The following is a 14629-nucleotide window of genomic DNA, read 5'->3' on the forward strand; positions in this document are numbered from 1 at the left end:
GACTCCAGGGTTTTTCAGACCGGAAGCATTTTTTAGTGCTTGTGGTTTCCTCATTTGAACCTATACCGACCGTTAATCAGCACTGTAGGGATTGTCCATCCACATACATGATGCTTAGGTTGGCAACTAGAAAATAGACTATGCTGAAGGAGGGATAAGTGATCTCTCTTCATGCTAAATATGCCAATCTCAACAATCCCTTAGAGAATGTTCTTCTACTTGGAGTATCTTGAATTCTATTTAATTTTCCCTTGAAATTCAGCATGGGACTCTAATACAATTAAGTGCAATGGGCTTAAAGGATAACTCCTGATTTTTGGGGGGAGTTCAATAATGAAAGTAAAGTTTACTACATTGGGATCACCCATTGGCTGTAAAGCTGGGTACACACTGATAAGATATATTGGTCGATCAATTGATCGGCCAATGTATCTGCTGCGCGTCGGCCAGTGTGCACCCACGATATGTCGGTGAACGTCGTCGTTCACCGACATATCGCATTGGCTGTGCTGCACAGCCGATGAACAGTTATGTCTGCAGACATATCTGTCCATCCGCAGGTGTGTACGGGCGGTCAGTAGACCACCTGTACACACACAGCGGCAGCCACGAGGTGAGAGGCGGGACACAGCCCCGGGACCCGAGGGCACAAGCCGATGATGGCTGGTCAGTGTGTATGAACAACCATCATCTGTAGATATATCTGTCAGGTGTGCACCCACCTTAAGAGACTAATGATGCTCTTTTATCAGGTCTGCTGAGGTGAACTGTTTTTCAGACAAATATGTCTAATTGCTTTCTTGGCGAGCTGGTCATTATTCACATGTCAGAAGATTAATGAGGAGGGACTCTGACAACATACAGTAACTGCTTATCTGAAACAGGCTGAATAAAAGAGCAAAGTGTGGCTGGACTTATATAGACACCAATAACCTGGTGAATCTCTGAAAAGTAATATTTGATCACTTCAAAAAAATTCACTTTCAACTGAAGATTCAGATTTAGATAGTGTTACCCTTTTTAGCCTAATATTTACCATATAAAAAGTTAGTGTTGTAAGCCAGAGGGAGGCAACCTGTGACTCTCCAGCTCTTGTGGAACTACACATCCAGCATACCTTAACAGTAACACTAACAGGAAACGCTGGGATGTGTAGTTCCACAGCAGCTGGAGTGCCACAGGTTGCCTACCCCTGTTGTAAGCCTTCCCACAAAATCCCAACAACAGCTTGGGCACAGAAGTTGGTTTCTGACATGTGTAATGCATTTTCCTGTCACGGCATAATGTGCCAACATATTACATGGGCAAACCAGCCTTTTCCACAGATGTGTGACGATGTAAAGATAATATTGGAGCTCTACTTTCCAGCACTGTATTTAGAATTTCTTGGAATATACACTCTATGGTCAGAGCTACACCATCAGTCAATGCATTGTGCTGTGTATGGTGTAGGACTGGGAATACTGCTGACCTCAGAGGGTGAAATGTGAAATACGTTGCAGCCAAATGTGGAACAAGATGAATAGTTCGGCAAAACGTTGATCTCCTCTACAACCTGCTTTTCGATGAAATCCACCATTTGTGTCTCATAATAGCTATATCCTTTCAAATATAATCTCTGCAAAGTCCCTAAATTCAGCTAAATATGAACAGAGGGGCTATTCAACACTAATGGATGAATGTAAACATGTCTTATGTAACAGCTGTACATCTATTTGTTCTGTAAAAATGTCCTTCATAGAGAAAAAGAGCTAAAAAAAAAAAACACAGAAAACCAGTTACCACATTTTTTTTATACACCCCTTAATGTTTTATTTGTCCCCCCCCCCACCAGCCGCAAAGCCTGTTAGTCAGATCCCTGTGCAGATTTTAAAACTGAAATCAGATATCAAAGGACAACTGCACCTAAATGTTTAGACCTGAACCTTGGAGATAAAATACATATATATATATATATATATATATATATACACATACATATACATATATATATATAAAACCACACCTTGTCATTACTAAAATCTAATGGACATGACACAGGCCAAAAAGCTGTACTTCAGTCATTTAATTTTTTTTTATGAAATGTGTAAATCACATCGTATGCTTCTTTAAAGCAAGTCAAAACCAGCGGTTCTCAACTCTAGTCCTCAAGTACCCCCAACATGTCATGTTTTCAGTATTTCTATTTGTGGAAACAGGTGGGGTTATTAATGACCCAGAAAACTAGATGAGCTCACCTGTGAATGATGAACATAATTTAAAGTGAGTCTTCAATAGGGTTATTTAAATACTAGAAAGAGTCACCACAAGGGTGCTGGTTAGATTTATCAATAATTTGCTATAATTAACTAGGTTTTATTTTGCTAAAAACCTTCACACTAATTCATATCCAGGTGATTTTCAGACCATGTATTTAGCTTTTGAAATAGCAGTATGGCACAAGAAACATTCATGGATTTATATGTCCTTTTATCATCTCACCATATGTATGAAAAGACTATTTCTTAAAGATACATTTAAAATAGAAACAATTTATTTTAAAATTAGATTTGCCAAGCTATAAACAGGTAGTGGAGTATATTTATGAAGCAGCGGATTCGACCACTGAATTTAAAGCAGCACACCAGGCTTAGCACTTTATATTAGTGCGATTTAAAATTTTGAGATCAAAGCTTCATATATAATTTATATTCCTATGTCTCCGTAGCTAGGCTGTTGTAGTGGGATGCCGCGCCCTGCCCGATTTCAAAAGGGCAGAATGCGCCCTACCCCTCTTCAGGACTTCCCGCTAAAACAGCCTGCTTTGTGCCATCCCCACCCGTGGGGCGCAGTGTCCCGCGGATGCCGTGTAGTGATTACCACCGTTGAATAGATGACAGGTGCATGTGTCTGGCCTCTATTCACAGGGACAGGAGAGCTCGGGGGCAGCCCGGCATGTCCGTAAGGGCTGGGCACGCCCCCAAGAGCATTGAAAGGGAGAGTGTTTTAAAGACATCCCCTTTTCTTGTGGCCACACCCACTTTGCAGGCATGTGCGCGCCACCCTGATTGGTGCCGGACCTAGAGTGAACACTAACTTAGTATATTAAAATAAGTAGATTCTCATAAAAAGTAGAATTATTAAACAGTTGTTTAGCATGGCACGGTATATAGCTGCGGTACCTACAGTATGTCTTTTTAAGTAGCAGTCCTATGACAAGCTCTAAGAAGAATGTTTGTATTTACCATCTTCCATTTTTTTCTTTGTGCTGCTATTAGTGAGTTTCAGTTCTGGACTATCATTAACAACCACAGTCACATGACAAAAATGCAGTGAGCAGAGATGTGTTGGAATACCCCTTTAAGCTCTCTCTACACTGGAATATCCCCTCTGCCATTACACAACATGAGCCGTTAGCCACCACAGACTGACTGTGCCTGGTAGCCATTTGCATTTCTCCAGAGAAAGTTTGAAAGGAGATAATGATTCATAGCCAAGAAAAATGACTATCAGGCGCAAGCTTAAAAATGGAACTTAACTTGCTATTCAAAGGAAAGAAAACAAATCGATGAGACATACAGTAGCTTTGATAAGGCCAGCTGGATTTGCCATACATTTTCAAAGATAATTATGAGGTCCTGGGTCAAACAAAAAAAAAAAAAAGTTGTTTATTTTAAATGATTTGTGTCAATCATGAGTCGATTGAGCTTTCAATGCAGCTTGGAACCGCATACAGCTTTGAAAAGCTACATATGTTCCAAAGTCGCCTGCAACAGCACAGTCCTTTGTGAAAGCATTCAAGCTTATCATTTTCTACTTTTTCCCTCCAGATGTACTAAGCTCTGGAAAGTGATCAAATGGAGAGTGATAAGCGACAAACTCCTAACTCATTTTTCAAACACAGCCTGTAACATGACAGTTAGGAGCTGAGTGGCTGGTCGTTTATCACTCGCCACTTTATCACTTTTCAGAGCTTCGTACATCTGGCCACTAGTGAGAAAAAATGTAACCAAACCCGTATGTAAAAATAAATCACATTTGTTCACAGCCTGCAACCCAGCTCTGCCTGTTATACAGTCTACACAATGCTCATGAAAATCTCATCCTACTAAGCCAAACTGTTAACCTAGATACTGTTAAGGTGCATACACATCTAACGATTTTTTTTAACGATTTGTCATTATCGTTAAAAAAAATTGTTCAGTTTATGAGTTACAACGATGAACGACAATCACAAATGCGCACTCCCGTTTGTAGTTATCGTTCATTTCAGACTGTCCAACATGACGATTTTCATTAAGGGAAGGAACATTATTCGTTCATCGTTCAAAAAATCTGTAATTTTTTCAAGGGAAAAGCTGACAGAAAATCGTTGGTTACAAAATCATTACGTGTGTATGCACCTTTAGCGTTACATTTTTGAAATTGCACTTGTTATAAATGAAAATCCATGCATTAGGGTAAAAAAATTATTGATAATTTTGCAAATATGTAAATGAATGCTGCGTTATAACCACTACATTAACCACTACACTAAGACTATATCAGCCATTAATTTTACAGTGTGGACATTTTACAGCAGATCTGATTTACTGCCACATGAATCCTGCCTTGTGTGTCCTTTGTTTAATGTCGGCCTGGTTTTACTTGTTTGAAAGACAAACCACATGGGCATTGGAGATGAGGGAAGTCTTGTGTCGTTAGATCTGTAACAGGGAGCACAATGAAGTCTGGACCTTGTAATTTTGCATTGTCTTTTACTGTAGCTACACTACATGCTGCTCCTCTGTAGTTCTGTCCTCACCCTCATTCGGGTTTATGATTCAATGGTTCCTGTATAAATGGTTTTCTGCTCTCTGTAACCCATATTGCTATGCCTCTGCACCTGTTTAGGTATTTGGATTTTGTAGCCATAATCATTCTCTGTGCCCTCCACACCTGTATATAGGAACTATACTATAATGTGTTAATGTAACATACCTCATCGCTTATAAACCTAGCTACAGATCACTGTATACAATTATGGCTCCAAAGGGCCTGCACTGCAATAAACATCAGGGAGATTTCATGACGTGTTAATCGTTTGTTTACATTCAGCTCCTATTCCCTGAGCTCTGTCCCTAAAGAAACCATGGGCAGACATCCAGGAAAACAGCATTTATTTAGAACACGCAGAACATAAAAGATTGAATATTTACAGGCCAGGCAGAAGACAAAACAGCTTGTCAGGCCTCCTCCTCGTTAATGAGCATATTGGGAATTCCTCTTGTGATGGGAAATTCTGTGCCAGATTCTGGGCACTTCAGAGCACCCTCTATAACTTCAACCTGGCAGGTATAAAAACAAGGTCAAATGGGAAGATCGCAATAGTGTCATACAGTCATGTATCACCTGCCTCCACTCATGGCTGTCTTACCTCCAGTAGTACATGGTGAACCCTCTTCAGGAACTCCTCATCACTTTCATATCCAGATAGAAGTTCTCGGGGGAGACCGGAGCCGTGCCCCAGCTGTGGAGTATAGTAACCAAGGTTAGGCAGCTACAGTACATCACTCATCAGGATTCATATACTCCCAATGGGAGCTTGCAAGGATACACTCTAAGCAGCTAGAAAACAAGATGGTAGTAACATATTAGATACGTGGGAAAGCACAGTGCAAATAAGGTTTCATTAGAGAGATGACCATTTCTGGGATAGATGGACAATGTATAACAGGAAGGGGATGAGGGGGTTATTCGCAGAAATCATTGTCCTTATCAGGCAGAAAATACTCTCAGAAATGTCACTGGAATAATAAACACAGACTATAGGAGTAGATGAAATTATGTATCTTATACAGTTATACCATAAACATATTTATAGAAAGTCTGTTTTACCCAGTTACTGTTTTTAGAGTATCCGGCATGTGGCTTATACTGCTAACATTCACCAAAGACTAGAGAAGTGCCCAGAACCAGCTTATTCAATGTTATATTTAGATAAAGGGATAATGGACAATCTGTGCTATAGGTACACATTATAGAACACTGAAAACACATATCATAATGAATAAAGTACATGCCCTTACTTTCACCGCTATTTAATGCAAACAATTACTTCTAGAACTAGCAAGAATGACTGGCATTAGTAGAAACTATCATAAAATGGAACAAAGGTAGGAACACTTTCAAATTAAAAAAAAAAATTAAAAATAATTGGTAATCAGTGTTTTCCAACTCTAAGCATTGGCATTGATTGTTTTTATATGGAATTCCTTTAGTGAGAAAAATCCAAGATGACAATATATAAGGCAGAATATTATTTTGCTCTCAAACTCGGTGGCCACAATGCTGGTAGATGCGTAGAATGTGTGTTCTGTTTTCCAGCACATCTTACAAGTGGCATATTTTCATTTTTCTTGCTTTTCATTAAAATGTAGACATGCTTAGCACTTCAAAAGGAATCAGTATCAACCCTAACCCACCCCTTCCCCTAGCCTAAACCTAACCTCCGGGGGGGTGCCTAACTGTAAATCCCCCCCGGGAACCCTAAACCTAAGACCCTCCCCCCGCGGCTGTCCGCGCCCGGCTTACCTTTGATCGGTTAAGCCGGGTGTCGGGCTCTCGGCATAGGTCTAATTACAGGCATCGGGATTTCGACGCCTGTCATTAGTGCCTTGCCGGGATTAAGCAGTCGGGAAGCCAGCGGTCGGGATTACGTCTGTTGGCTTCCCGACTGCTTCCCCTTGAAAACTGCAGCCGAAGCATTATGATTAGATCACTTGAACACTGATTTAATGCAACTGGGTTTGATATCCATCTGTGGTGCATACCCATGGCTGCATTTACTAGATCGAAATATAGTGATGACTTAAGGCACACATCCACTATACGACAGGCAAAAGACTGCACGATTACGACATTGTAATCGTGCAGTTGTTTGTCTGTGATGTGCTTACACTGAACGATCAGTCGTCAGTGTAGGCACATCAATCATCTGCAAACGTACAAGCTGACTATATCGTCAGGTTCAACAACATATTTGTACGATGACAGATGTCTAATCGTCCAGCGGGAGGCCGCATCGCTGGTTGTTTAAGACATTTTTTAACCATTCTGCAAACGATTTTCAAACAAGTATCGAACGATATCGTTATATCGCTCAATTTAATAGTCTAGTGGATAAGTGCCTTAATAGAGGACTATAAGCAACACACGAGTTTACTCGCTGCACTTTACCTAAATCCCAAGCTTAGCTATCTCTTGGACTGGCATGGAATGCATTTCCTGATGACACGCCCTTACTCTACTTCGGGAGCAAGTACATGCACCCCCAACCCCCTTAGAGCAGGGAGGCAAAAGTGCAAAATGGAGACCAGTATCCAGGGCAAAAGAAATGCATCATGAAATAACACATGTCCACTTTGTTTAAAAAAATACTGCAGGGGAAAAAAAAAGCAGTGACTTACATTTTTGTCCAACTCTGATACCACTTTTACATTAAAGTCCCGACTCTGACCAATATTTGGAACAAGGTTCCAGTCCGGGACAGACCCCGCTACCACTGCAGCGCCGACCCAGGCTATTCCCGGGTTGGAGACGTTCACAATGCACACAGGTGCAGTGGAACTGTTCTTCCAGCGCTTGTAGATGACATCTTCAAGCGGCGAAAAAAACGGGTAACCAGTTTACACTGCAGGGTTACACGGTTCGTTATCCTGTAAACCCTGCAAGCTACCCGGGTTGGATTGCCAGGTCACTCAACCTGGGAATCCAACCCATGTCCCCTTTACACCTAGCAGCAACACAGGTTAATCCTGCAATAACCCGGGTTTTAGCTGTGGTGTAACGGGTAAGAATGAAGTCCTAGCTGGCCAAGGCTTTGGAACACACTGCTTGAGAGTTATTGGGTTGTGTTCAAATGACACTTTAGCGCAGAGGGACCTCAAACATGATTTGGAAAAAGCTAATTTGTAGGATATATCAGGTTTAACCCTCATCAGTATACAGGTGAGTGAAATTTACAAGCACTTAATCATACACTTATTTTCAGGCTTTGAACCCATCTGTGACAGTGTTAATCAATTGAACAATTCTACTGAAGAATTTTCTGGGGGCTTGTACCGCATTTTATGGACTGCACTCTTTCATTTTCTGGAATATATATAAAAAGATCACCTAAGTAACTGGCACTAGGAAAAACTATTATACTGGCTTCAGAATTCCCTTGTGATTGAACATTACTGCTTCTTCCATGAGATACTATGGGTGTGTCCTTGTTATGTAATGCTGGCCATACACCTGCATGATTTCGGGCCGATTGCCCGATTTTCGACGAGTCATATGATGGATCTTGTGAAAATCGTGTTTTTAGTAAGATACGATCCAATGCACGCTCCCGCAGCTCCTATAATCGGATCTTATGATCAGATGTACAGCCCATATGTTCCATCGTATCGTGTGCAGATCGTGCCGTTTATTTTGTTCATGCGATCCATCGTGCAGCAATTCAAGTCATTTCAATGACTGTTACCCTGATGAGCGCGTGAGGCACAGGATCGATCATACGAAAAAAAATAATAATTCAAAAATAGGGAAAATATAGATCCTGTGCTAAGAAAATCAACAAATATGCTGCCGGGACTGCCAGGGAGCCGGATGCTGAATCGGAACATATGCTGGTCGTGCAGGTGTATGGCTAGCTTAAGGGGGTCATTCAGACCCGCTCGCGAGCGGCAGTACGCCTGCAAGCGGGTCGATGTTCTACACTGAGCCTGCGCATGACGGAGGGAGCTCCGTCGTGCGCATGCGCGAGACCCGGACTGCGACAGCCAAGCTGTCGCTCCGGGTCTCGCCCCAAAGGGGGCGTGCTGTTGATGTTGATTGACAGCACGCCCCCTTTGGTGGGCGTGCCTGCCAGACGGAGGCGTTCCCATGGGAACGCCTACCGTCTCAAGCCGGCCCCACTGACATCACTAGTGATGTCAGTGGGAGTGATTTTGGCTCTGATAGAGCCAAAATCACTCCAGGGCTTGCGGCAGCGAAACCCTACCTCAGGGTCTCCGTCGCAAGCCCGATGATCGCGATGGTCAAGACCATCGCGACCATCACCATGGACGCTCGCTATAGCTGTGGGTGGTAACCCACAGCTATGCGAGCGTCCATGAGGACGCTCCAAAAAAAGGTAGGAGGGTCCTGATTCAGAGCGTTCAGCTCTGAATCAGGCCCTAAGTCCGATATCAGACCACCTTTGCAATTGTCATAATTGTACTTTTTCCCCTGAGCTGGCAAAAGACAGACATGGACTCAACGTGGGATGGGTGAGCGGAGCTGTGCTGGTAGCAAAAGTGAACAATCCCCACCATAGCCTTCAAATGAAACATCTGTTCATATTACACTGAAATAAATTTGTCACAGTGGATAAGACAAAAAAAAAATAATAATTCAAAAATAGGGAAAATATATACTAGTATGGAATTAAGGCATGCACGGTATTATTTACAACTGACATGGTAGCATAAACAGCAAGTAGTACTCCATGTTCTTGCTTCAGTTTTCATTTACAAGTTGCAGGCAGCAGGATGCTATATGCAAGTGTTCTCAAAAATATCTGCACTTGGAAATGATGAATACTTTCTGTTTTTTTTTGTAAATTTTCACCATCTCGATTTTGAAGCTAAACGTGTAGAAATACTGTAATAACAAAGCCCACCATTTATTTTACACTAGGAAACCTACAGCATTTTATTTGACACAATATGAGGGAGATCTCTGCTTTAGATTCCCATGTAGGATTACATTCCTTATCAAGATTCTGTATGATAAATAAAATATATATGTGTAAATTGGCTTTGCTTGCTCATTAAGACGGTATGCACTTCGAAAGACAGAGTTTAAAGAAAATGGGACAAAAACAAAAAAAGGAGAAGTGGAACAAGTGTGAATCATTATGTTATAGGGACTGATGTATGTTCTTAAGACAAAGAAGCAGGAAGATTATGTTATTGCAAATGTTCCTACTTTGTGTTGTTATGTTACCAAGCATCAAAGTTTTTTTTTTTTTTAACATTGTTAATTATTTAGTATAAAGTATAACAGCTGCAAGCTACAGCTACAATATTTTCAGGGTAAAGCATGTTTGAAAAGATGAAACTGTAGTATGAAGTGCACATTGGTGATCAAGGTTCCATTGTGAAGATAAGGGGTCATATACACTGGATTTAGGTTAATACGGAGGAGCATTGGACAGAGTAACAATCTACTGAATATACCAAATAATCTACATATTACTAACATTGTTCTAGCACCCTTTAGTAATATAATTCATGGGGGGCAATTCAATTGTTTTCACCCGCGGCCGTGACTAAGGGGCGCCCGACAAAGATTTCATTGTTTCTCCGTTCGGGTGTGAATGATGCGGATGGACACAATTCTGCTAGCACCCTCCTGAGGTGGCGAGCAGAAAGGTGTAGTAAATCCGTGGTTTGGGCGCGCTAAATAGGACTTTAGACTGATTTAGCTGTTTTACATGGCTAAACTTGGTCTATTTGGGCATGACATGCACGCCCAAAAACAAATTCAAATCAGCCCCCGGATATCCCGTCACTGTAGACGGAGGATCAGGTGCGATAAAACAATTGAATCGTCCCCCCCCCCCCCCTAAACACAGAGCCCTGGGAAAAAAAAAGAATGCATGGTGCAGGAAGGAATATAGAGTAAAGGGCCGTACACACTGGACGATAAAAGTGAGTGATATGAACGATAACGATATATCGTCCAGTATGTATGAGCCTTAAGACACACGCACTGATCCATTTAAAAATAGAAAATAAGAAAAGCACAACACTCTCTAAGTACTGTTGCAAGCTTGGTCAATGATCCTTGTTGATTGTCCATAAATATGCAAGGAGGCTTACTCACACTCTCTGCTGTTTCAACAAATGCCTCCCACTCCAGTTTAGGAATCATACGAGCTACAAACTCTCGGTTGAAGTCTACAGAATGGAGTTTTACTTCATCTGCCTAAAAGTAAAACGACAAAATATGTAAGTATATGAGTCAAGCACGTCTAGACTAAGGGGTATATGTACAAAGCTTGATATGAGATAAAATTGTGAAATGTATATCACCAACCAATCAACAGCAATTCCCAACCTCAGTCCTCAAGACACACTTAAGGTGCCCATCCACTAACAGACATGAAAACGACTGCACAATTACGACATTGTAATCGTGCAGTCATTTGTCAGTCTGTGATGAGCCTGAACGAGCAGTCGTTCAGTGCAGGTTCATCAATCATCTGCAAACATGCTCAACCTGACGTTATTGTCAGGTTGACCAGCATGTTTGCACGATGATAGATATCTAACAGCGGGCACGCGCATCGCTGGTCGTTTTAGACATGTTTGCAAACGATTTATGAATGATCGTTCAATCGCTCAACTTAATAGTCTAGTGGATGGGCACCTTAAAGCTGGCCACACATCTAAAGATTATGTGTATAGCCAGCCAACTGAGGACCGAGTTTGAGAACCTGTGAACTAGTTGATTGGTTGGAATGAAAATCTGGTAAGGTATAAAAGCAAATGACAATTAGCAATTTGCTCCCAAATGCCGGAAAATGGACATAAACTGTTGTTTGAACAAATTGTTTAGATCAAACATTTATCAAACTTGTCTAAACGACAATTTTCATCTGTTTTCTGGCATTTAGGAGCAAATTGCTGATCATCATTTACTCCCATACGTTACCAGATTTTCATTCCAACCAATCAACTAGTTGGCTGGTTGGACAGATAATCTTTAGATGTGTGGCCAGGCCTGGTTTAATTATATCCATGCTTGAGCAAAGGTGATAAAATCAAAATAATTGAAGTACTAATTAATTCACCTGTGCTCAAGTGTGGCTATCCTTAAAACCTGGACTGTTAAGTGTGCCTTGAGGACCGTGGTTGGGAAACCCTGTGTTATAATATGTGGAGTTTGCAGCAGGATTCCTCAGCCAGGTATATAATTAGGTTTACCATACAATCCCTTTAAACCGGGATACTCATGAATTGTACAGATTCTGCGGCTGGCTGACTTCAAGCCTGCATTTAACCTGGTTTTAATCAGCCACAGAACCTGTGTAAAGGCCCCCATACATCAGAGATTGATTGCAGCAATCGTGCAATTTGCAATCGATTGTGTATAAAAATCTTTCCCTTTTTCAATCGATTGTGGCAGTTCTGCAATCTGCAATCGATTGAAAAAGGGAAAGATTTTTATACACAATCGATTGCAAATTGCACGATTGCTGCAATCAATCTCTGATGTATGGGGGCCTTAACCCATGAGTGTCCCAGTTTACAGGGATAGTATGGTAAGCCAATATGTAATAACACATCATCTAGAATTGCATGAGGGAACAGTTAAGGCCCAGATTTATCAACGAGTGATTCTTGTTATCACTCGTTAATAATCTTAAATGGTGCTCCAACCAATCAGCTCCCGTCACTTGTTTGAAAAATGACAGGAACTGATTGGATGGAGCACCATTTAAGATTAGTAACGAGTCATGACAAGAATATCAATGAAATGAAGTCGTGAGTGGTGCTTACAGGCGCCTAGCAAAATATTGCTGCAATTATATTGTCAAAATGGTATCACCCTTTAATACCTAGACATGCGTATTCAATAATATTAATTGTGCACACTTGCATTGTCACAATTAATATTATTGAATACGCATGACAAGAATATCAGTTGTTGAAAAATCTGGGCCAATAATATAATAAAGATATTTAGTTATTTGCTAACAGTTTTTTATATAGCGCAGCATATACCGTTGTGCTTTACAATTTGAATCAACATTAATAGAACAAGACTGGGTTGTAAAAGACAGACATAAAGGTAAGAGGGCCCAACATGCTTTTGTACATTCCTGGGAGTGGAGAGAATAAACCTGAAAGCTGCATGAACAATGCAAAGGCATATTTTGTCAATACAGCATAAAAATATTTGTCATCATCATTTGTTATGTGGTAACAAAAGCTAAACTAGCAGTCCAGCAACTATTTTAGACAAGTAACCTGTATTTTAAGTTTAGTGGTACATTTTGGGTTCAAACAAGCACCAATAGTGACCCAATTATGTAATATCTCCCACTTTACGTGGATGCAAGTCTGCGCTGTTTTTGTCTTATTTGTCCCACATGGTACACGGTTTTATTTTTATGTTACTTGAGATGGCCCAAACTGCACAGACCTGCATTCATGTGTAGCAGACATTAATACATAGAACCAGTTCATGATGATTATGAAGCACAATAGCGTTGTGGGCATTAACTGCCATAGCTAACGCCATACCTAATGTCCCTTTCACACTGCCAGCAATAACCCAGGTTATTGCACGTGAATGCGCAGCACAGTGTAAAAGGGCCAGGTTGAAAAAAACAGGCATTCCAACCCTGGTCACGGCCAGGGTTGAACACGGGTTCAACTCGGCATGCGATGCTGTGTGAACGGGTATCCCGGGTCGATGCGACCCAGGTCCCGTTAACTGCAAAGAAAGGTCGACCTGGGTCCAGTTTACTGCATAGGAAGAGCCGGCGCTTGGAGATTCTCTCATCTCCAAGCGCCAGCACAGCACGTAATGGCGGTGCCTCATCGGGCCGCCTGTCCAAAAGGGGTCTCAGCTGGGTCGCACCCGGGATGGACGCGTGAACAAAGTCCCACGTGCAACCCAGCATTGTACTGTAAAAGGGGTATTATTAATAGTTGTCCATCTCTTCAGTAGTGCAGCCTAGGCCATCTGAATAAGTACAGCTACATGATATATGTACAGGGGAGCTAGATATGATTTTTAATCCATAAAACATAAAATATTGGGTGCGACACTTTTGCAACGATCACATAACAATATTTACCATTTAAAAGCATAAAACAAACAACAATAATCTGGATGTTTTTATTTGTTCTATTTTCCAATCCGTTCTTGATAACTGCATAATGTTATGATTCACATACCTTACTACCTATTTCCCATGCCCTTGTTTACTATAATATCCAATAGTAAGAGACTGGATAGAAGAACCTAAAATATACCTGAAGGTTGTCCTGCATGGTCTGTTAGGGTTGTACAATTATGTTATTGGGGTGGTCCATATCCTTAATATGTAAAATATAAAATAAAATAAAAAAGAGCTCCAAAGGACATAATGTACACACAGCATGTCCATATAAAAACATTTTAAATACTCAACTTTAGCAGATAAAAAGGAGCAGGGGATATAAGGTAAGAAAGTAGAGCTGCTTAGGGCCAGTCCTGCAATCCGGGATAGTAACAATGCGAGGACACATGAAGGTGGTAACACTATGTACTAGTGACATTAGCATAGGCCACTGCTGCGCACACAGACAACCCCACTGATAACATGCCACATAGGAGACATAGCATACCCGGACAATGAGCGGGAAGCCCCGGGTCACGCCGGTAACGTGGCTCCGCAGCATGTTGTGTGTCAGCAGCTTCATTTTCCTCCCTTGGTTTTTAGTAACTAGTTACACAGACACGTGTGTTACACAGCGGCTACTACTTCCGGGATGCTTGGCCTCCGCCAATCACAGAGCCAGCCCTGTCACTGGTGGGAGGGACATAGATGACGTAATTCACCTTTGCACGCATGCGTCTC

The 14629-nt window shown here is 41.4% G+C and overlaps 1 protein-coding gene across 1 annotated transcript; it reads right to left on the reverse strand.

The window, feature by feature from the left end:
* Positions 1-5121: 5121 nt before the first annotated feature.
* Positions 5122-14584, reverse strand: TRMT112 (tRNA methyltransferase activator subunit 11-2). The gene is made up of 4 exons (XM_088480092.1): positions 14397-14584; positions 10879-10980; positions 5396-5488; positions 5122-5306 (listed from the first exon to the last, which is right to left on the reverse strand). The coding sequence occupies exons 1-4, from the start codon at positions 14469-14471 to the stop codon at positions 5205-5207; spliced, it is 372 nt and encodes a 123-aa protein (XP_088336218.1). The 5' UTR covers positions 14472-14584; the 3' UTR covers positions 5122-5204.
* Positions 14585-14629: the final 45 nt, after the last annotated feature.

This window comes from Taudactylus pleione, unplaced genomic scaffold (genome assembly GCF_031769625.1).
Source record: "Taudactylus pleione unplaced genomic scaffold, aTauple2 ptg000250l, whole genome shotgun sequence".
Classification (NCBI taxonomy): Eukaryota; Metazoa; Chordata; class Amphibia; order Anura; family Myobatrachidae; genus Taudactylus; species Taudactylus pleione.

Coding starts and splice junctions, on each gene's coding strand:
- TRMT112 (XM_088480092.1), bottom strand. CDS start 14,471: ATGAAGCTGCTGACACACAACATGCTGCGGAGCCACGTTACCGGCGTG. Junction 5,489..10,878: donor TTGTTGAAACAGCAGAGAGT/GTGAGTAAGCCT, acceptor TATACTCCACAG/CTGGGGCACGGCTCCGGTCT. Junction 5,307..5,395: donor TTCACCATGTACTACTGGAG/GTAAGACAGCCA, acceptor TATACCTGCCAG/GTTGAAGTTATAGAGGGTGC.